General features: G+C 35.7%; 1 protein-coding gene across 1 annotated transcript in view; it reads right to left on the bottom strand.

The window, feature by feature from the left end:
* Positions 1-2244: 2244 nt before the first annotated feature.
* Smp_170690 (putative proline oxidase) overlaps positions 2245-7851 on the bottom strand; it is a gene marked incomplete at both ends in the record, with an annotated part of 15264 nt that continues 9657 nt past the window's right edge. The window contains 3 exons of the mRNA XM_018797447.1: positions 2245-2429; positions 3618-3706; positions 6635-6703. Of these exons, the coding sequence (XP_018652488.1) occupies positions 2245-2429; positions 3618-3706; positions 6635-6703 (343 nt within the window). The remainder of the gene's footprint in view (positions 2430-3617; positions 3707-6634; positions 6704-7851) is intronic.

Below are 7851 nucleotides of genomic sequence, written 5' to 3'. Positions count from 1 at the left end.
CAGCTTTCAGTTGAAGAGGAAATTAGGAAAAGACCCTGGAGGTTGGTTGGACATAGGTTGCGAAAATCACCAAACTGCATCACGAGGCAAGCCTTAACTTGGAATTATGAAGGGAAATAGAAAAGAGAAAAACTATGGAACACGCTGCGCCGCGGATAAGAAACAAATATCAAAAGGATGAATGGTAACTGAGAATTATCGCCCAGAACAGAGTTCAATGGGGAATCCTGGTCGATAGCCCGTGCTCGTCCACGAGGGTTAACAAGTATAAGTATATATGTAAGACTGGTTGGGTGACACTTGTTCTCAGTATACCCATGATCGATCTACATAGTTTTTCTGAGCCGGCTGAAAAATTTAATAAACACATAGCTTAGTAATCAACAGGCTGGATTAATTAGGATCGATTGTATACCGACCAAATCGCGACAATACAGACGAAGAGTAACATGCGCAAGTAATTTACATCAGCTAACCATCATGTAAGTCCATATAAAAAATATAGCCAATTGTTCTAATACCTCATTTGCGATCTTCACTTGTAACAGAATACAGGACTCGGCTATAAACTGTAAGCTAGTTTAGGCTTTACTTTGATTGAAAATAGGTTTCCAGGAGATTGAATACCATTTAACCTCGACTAAAGCTACACGATAAACAACTGGGGTGAAATTAACAATCTATCATTGAGGACAGATAGAACGGTAACTCGATAACTAGGGTTATATCACAAACGATATTATCAACGTCATCCTGAGCGTTTACATCTACATTAGCACACTTTTGACAAATATTTAGTGTAATTTTGACCGTTCTACTCCCCAAAGACCCAGCTAAGTCTGTTTCAGTTACTAAGACGTTATGGACATATGATTGACAAATCCTAATCCAACCGAACATCCCACAATGATACATATGTGTCAAATGCTTTAATAATGAGCAATAGTTCCCTCGGTGTTGAGAAATGTCAGCTTTCAGCAGTTAACGGAACTCATTTTCAGCACTATTAGTCCGTTCATCATCGGTGGATGTTCAGAGTTCTATTTTACCCGAGCTTTTGGTGAAGTTGAGGTAAAACTTGAAAAAAGGCACGATGATTGAGAGTAGCGTCTCACCAATGAAGATATGCCACTCTTAGAAGGCTGATTCCTTGAAAAATACCAATTCTTTTTATGATGAATATAATGTCTATGGTGTCGGTGGCAAATGTTGGCGTTGAACTTGAATATCCAGTTTTGTTGTAATGACCTTCCAAAAGAACTTGTTTGACATAAGAGTAGTTTCGAGATGGACACTTAAAACCATAAAAACAATCTCGCAAAAGAGCACTCAAATATTACCTAGTCCAAATACAGGTTGCATAAGTAAATGTGTTATACAAAGTAAAAAACCTTTCTCAGGTCATAAGGAATTCGAAAACTTATTTCTCACAGTGTTAGCAGTATTCGGGCCTAGACTTCACACAAAAGTGATGAAATGATGTCAAGAAAGTGGTGCAAACTGAATATCTGACCCGTTTTATTGGTTTGTATGAATCACACGATTTCATTGTATCTTAAATCTACTCGAGGGAAGAAGCTTTAATTATATGGTAGAACCCGCTTAAAGGGAAAGAATTTTGCCTCCGTTTCATATTCTTTTTACTGTATGAAGCCATACAAATCGATTTTATATCTAAATCAATGTTTATTCTGCAAATTTATTCGTAAAGATATTGTTGTCATGAATTGCCTTTTAATTTTGAGTAAAAACTAAAAGTTTATCTCTTGATTCTGACTTATTAATCAGTATAATAAAGTTAGTTACAACATATTTATTATTCGATGGAAGCTCTGAGATCATTAAAGTTGATTACTTCAATTACTTACTTACTTATGCCTGTTACCTCTCGTCGATGAGCATAGGCCAATCACCAGCATCCTCCATCCAACTCTGTCCTGGGCCTTGGACAAAAATGCACCAAAGATACCAGTTGAAAAGCATGAACTTTGTAAAAAGAATAGAAAGAATTCACAGAAAAGGTAGAAAAGTAGAAATTTGTATTTGCTTTGTACAACAATATGTGTGCAGGATACAATATACACTAAATATACAAGCGAATACATACATTTAACCAAGCAGTTGTAAACGGGAAGTTGTGAAAGATCACGGAAATAAATAAGAAAAGAATAAATGAAGCAAAGTAGAATAGCCGAAATTAAAACTACCTTCTACACACACACACACACTTGTTTGTAAGTTAATCTATGGTTTATAGATGAATTGCCCATTCGACAAACGTCTTTTCAATTCAGACCATAAAAGTTGACGTTCTGTAAGTGTACAATTTAGTACAGAACCATTTTCTAATGCACGTCTAGATAGATATGGTAAAACTTCTTCAACAGGACCATATGGAACATATTTGTATACAGAGTAGCCAGCTTGACCTTTAATATATTTTAAAAAAGAATATAATTTCGAAAAAAAAGTAACATTAAAGATATATTGAGAAAAAGGGCATAACTTCCAATTGAAATATGAAATAACAGAAGTATGCAGCAAAATGATTCTATACTACAAATTGTTTCCATGAAGAACTAACTTCAACTGATGAACCACTGAAAACTATGAAGCATAAGATAGTTGTTTCTTCTTAGTACAGAATTGCTCTACAGAACACATCCAAGATCACATCAGGAATCGGACCCAGGACAGATACAATTGATTTGATTTGGCTTTAAAACGAACGTAATAATCAACATGTATTTCAAGAATATTACTTAAAATTTACAAAACTATTCTTTTGATTCACTCTGATAAGCCTCATTACAGGCATCAATCAGATGTACCAGAATTGTTTGGTTTTTAACAGTGCATTATTTTTATTCCACAGGTAGATGGTAATGAAAATAATGGATAAATACAACTGCCAAAATATTGACGGTAGATCCAATTATAAATTAATTATGATCATCAAATCATCAGCCTATAAATGTTACCCCCATACATTCGGAATACATTTAACAGATTTAACATTGAAATTGTTGAAATGCCCTGGTACGGCCGAGAGTGAGGAGAGTCCACTCTCCCTCTCGAAATGCTCTCACATCGCCACGCGCATATAGCCTCTGTTACAGAAGTCCTACTCACTGCATTCTCGTGCCACAGGTGTTGTTTACGAAATTGAGAGGACGAAAAGCGAATGTCCGGCGCTTTAACCGGATTGGTGGACACGGAAAGTCCACCTAGGGGAGTTGGAAAACCTTGATTCCAAACCAATGGTGCACATGGGCTCCAGTATCCTGAGGGAACAAATGGCGTACGAATCAATCGTTGATCACCGGCTACCATGGGACTGCATCTCCTCACGATGCTCCACTGCCTTGTGGATCAGATCTTTCGGTCAAAAACTCCGGGTGTGGGCCCCTAAGAAAACCACCTGCTTCAGTTTGTGCACCTGGGCAGTATCACAGCCCTCACACAAATCGAATGAGATTTGTGCGGCGCATATGTATCTGGTGCTTCCTTGTACCAATATTTATGTATTTAAATAATAATAATAACAAACATTGAAATAAAAAGACAAAACTCATTCGTACTCAACTTGTTGTAGTCGTAAACAATGATTAACTTACTTAATGTGAAACTAATCTGATCGCACATTCCAAGTAATTGACCGAAACAAATAAGTCGATCTTTAGGTGATATATCATATTCATGCATTCTATATATAAAAATATAAGTGATAACAAATTGAATGGGTTTACATAGTGATATATGAAAATGTTAGCATCTTTTTATTTCATTGAACATTGACCAGTTTCTATAAGCAAAGCTCCTCCGAGGGCTACTGCCGGTCCCAAGCCAGGGTAAAGGAGCAGGGTTGGGCATGTGGTTAGCGACCCCATCCCGTAGAAAACCAACGCGCTAAAAAACGCTAACCAGAAAAAAATATTCATTCCCCTTGGTAAAATTCTCCACTGATTAGAATATCTCTATTTGCGGGTTATTAAAAAAAAACACAACTTCACAATTTCATTTCAATCACTGAGTTTCCGCTTTTATACAACAGTCGATTTCAGGATTCGTTTATTCAATCATTTAACAAACGGATATCAGAGATATAAAATGCCTAGAATGATAATCAAAGAGAAGCTATTAGGAAAGCAAATGATCTTTAGATTATCCGATAATACCGATTGCTAGATCCACAAACTCGCTTCAAGAATTATCGTCTTTCAAAATACTGCTGATAATAAATGGTAACCAAAGATTCTTACACCCTACTAGTGCAAAGATATCAGTTGTTTATGGCTTTTTATGAAAGGCAGACAAGTTGATAGCAAACAAAAACGAAAAGAAAGAGGAGCTAGGGAACATAAACAAAATTCTTAGAATAAACTACTATTAAAAAAACTCGCCCGAAAAATAGGAAACAATATTAATCAGGATACTGGAACCCATGTGCACGATTGGTTTGGAATCAAGGTTTTCCAACTTCCCTAGGTGGACTTTCCGTGTCCACCAATCCGGTTAAAGCGCCGTAGGTGGACTTTCCGTGTCCACCAATCCGGTCAAAGTGCCGGACATTCGCTTTTCGTCCTCTCAATTTCGTAAACAACACCTGTGGCACGAGAATGCAGTGAGTAGGACTTCCCTGGCAGAGGCTATATGCGCGTGGCGATGTGAGAGCATTTGGGGGCAAATATGTATTAGTTAAGGTTGACTGAATTGTCTTCATTTGTCTGATGTGCTAACACTGTAAAAATGTTTTGAGGATGTTCCAACTTACACTGAACACCTTAAACCGTAATATAACTTAAGAAATTAATTTACTTGTGTGGTAGATTCTCAGAACTTATTTGATTTTTGAACACCACATAAAGGTTAAACACTATATACACCTTATTTTGAAAGGCCCATATTACTAAATTTATGCCCTATAGCACTGATATTAAATAACAATATAAATTACATGCTTATTTCTTTATAGCGTTTAATATTTAGAGAAAAATATTACAAAAGGTGCAAAAATGTTTAAGCAAGAGGATCTAAAGCAAAATCCGACCTACACCTCGCAGTGGTCGGGTAATAGTGGGACTGCGTTCAATGAAATAAAATGAGCGATCAGTGAAGAGCAACCTACTTCACTACTGTTGGATTAGAATCTTCAACTGTCAAATATGGGGAGTCGTCGCTGTTATGTCCGGGTGAACTCTGTTAGGTCCACGGTCTTACTACTTTTACTTGACTGCCGGGAACAACTACAATTACTCCATTCTACTGCTTATATTGGGAAACGAGAGCCAAAACAATCCCCATGATAGGGTGAAAACGAAAGTCCAAACTTGTCACATTAAACCAAGTTCATAATAGATTGATCCAAAAATATATTGACCTTATACCGTCACATTAACTATTCGGTAGGATTTTTGAACTAAGCTCATGTTTAACTCTTGACGTATGAATGAGTGCTCAGAATTTATACCTATGTATACTCTGTAGGAAGCATATATAGATTTGGCTTGTGTTTCAGATAGGCATGTATTGTATCCTTGTGCAAAAAGTGTACGCTTTGCAGTACATATATCCTTGACTTGTGTATTTCAGGTGTACATGTAATGTGTAATTGCTCAAAATCAACTGGAAATTTAATATAAACAAGTAGCGAATACCGAAAATGAGAGTGGAGACCACCTTAACCTCATAATCACGGCATTTATAGTAATATGTATGCTGTGGAGTGCATAGACTAATTTGACCCATGTAATTTTAGTGTGCACGTAATGCGAACTAGCAAAAAATCTAAAGCTGGGGGTCTACTCACTAAACAATAGTAAATTCTAACAGCTTAGTCTTTAAGGCTTAACATACGGTTACCCACTGAAAACATATATCTCCCCCCCCTATATTTGCCGCTCGAGTGAATAAAAACATTATCCCGATAATCAAGACAACTTTTCCAGAAGATTTCACCACCCTTTATGACTGGAATAGGGTAAACAAGGGGAAATACCACTAATTAATATGGTTGTGGATGATAGGCTTTTCTGATTCATACTCACGACCTTTACATGACCTTTACAACTCATAAATTCAAAAAAAGAAACATCCTTCAAATTACTGTTCATCATTTCCTCTTTCTATCTACAAATTATGTGTCCTTTTATAATATTAAATCAATGATACACTACTACTAAAATAGTTGTTTTGATTGTACTTATGACCTTTTCTATGATTGGTTGTTTACACTAGAATTAAATGTCCTCAACATTGATACGATTTGTACTATTAAATCTATCTAGTTGCTAATTATGAATAAATAATGATTCGATTACATTGTTTATCTGTTGATTAGATTTCTTTTGTGCTTCTAAAGTCCATCGTTGATTCTCGTTGCATATTGAAGTGATTATTTTGTTTGAAAGGATTAAAACTGAAGATCGATTATATTTCAATTAACGCTTTAAATATAATAGCTTTCTTTTCGAATTTAATCGATATACCGTAGAAGGTAATCAACAAGAAGTAAATCGAAAAAAAAGTTAGATAATAGTTACAATACTTGTATAGAATTGTTTCACTTAAGTCTAGAATTTAATAATTATATTTGAAAGAGTTAGTCAATTGAAGCTAGACGACCATGGAAAACCTGGAAACACTGGGCGGCCAACTCGTCCTATTGTGGGACTTCCCAGCAGTGCGCATCCACGATCCCGTACTCGCAGGATTCGAACCCAGGACCTACCAGTCTCGCGCCAGAGCACTTAACAGATAGACCACTGAGCCGACATCCAACGGTGTCAATGTCCAACTTCAACCAATCGACGATGTTTGAGCAACTGTTCACCAATTGTTTTCAGTGAGTTGATATCTCTACAACAGACTTGGTTGAACTCCACTGGTTACTGCTTCCCACTAGAACTCAAGGAAACATCCCTTACATTCAGTCACTAGTGAGCATATGATTATAGATCAGAAGAGGTTTTGTGGATGCTTCAGTATTTTCATAGTTGAAAGCATGAGTCCAGTGCTTCCAGGTTTTCCATGGTGATCTAGCTTCAATTGACTCACGCTTTCAACTATGAAAATACTGAAATATCCATAAAACCCCTTCTGATTTAATAATTACTTGCTTTCATCAGTCACTTTTCTACACAGAGTACTAGAATGGGAAAAACATAAAACAGTAAAAATGTTATGGTGGGCAAAGTCACGAAATAATATACAGGATAAACTAAGACAGTTTCCTTAACAAAGTCAAAATCCTTCTATTATTATAATTTTACCCTAGTTACGTAACTTTAACAACCACTGTGAACAAAAAGATGAAGTTGAAACAAAATGGGGGGGAGAACATTCGCTTTAGATAAATCCCAATTAATAGTTGTGTTATTTTTTTTTACCATTAATAGCATCAATACAATAACAACTGTTCCAACTTCACTTATTTCTTAAACCAGGTTGCAATCCATTAAACGGCATTCAATAATATGACTTATATTCAGGTAAAAATGAACAGAAATATTCATTTGTAATAATGCAAAAAGACAAAGAAAATGAAATGAAATGCAAATTTGTGTGAACAGTATCACATGCCATTGATTACAGAATATACACTGAGTAATAGTTTCAAATATTATAATGAATCAGACTACCTGAATAAGTTGATCTCATGTATTGACCATGTTGTCTGACTGCATACTCATGATCGTATCCTACAACATGATGATGATGATGATGGTGTGGACAAACATAAATAAATATATATATGAATAGATTTAGTTTTTAATGGAATGGAAATAAAAGTTCCAAAGATTGAGAAATTAATTATATGCTAAATTGATAAGCATGTGTTCGGAAATACAT

The sequence above is a fragment of the Schistosoma mansoni genome, chromosome 4 (assembly GCF_000237925.1).
Source record: "Schistosoma mansoni strain Puerto Rico chromosome 4, complete genome".
Classification (NCBI taxonomy): Eukaryota; Metazoa; Platyhelminthes; class Trematoda; order Strigeidida; family Schistosomatidae; genus Schistosoma; species Schistosoma mansoni.
The sequence above is the reverse complement of the archived record's forward strand: the minus strand, read 5'-3'. Positions and strand labels throughout refer to the sequence as shown.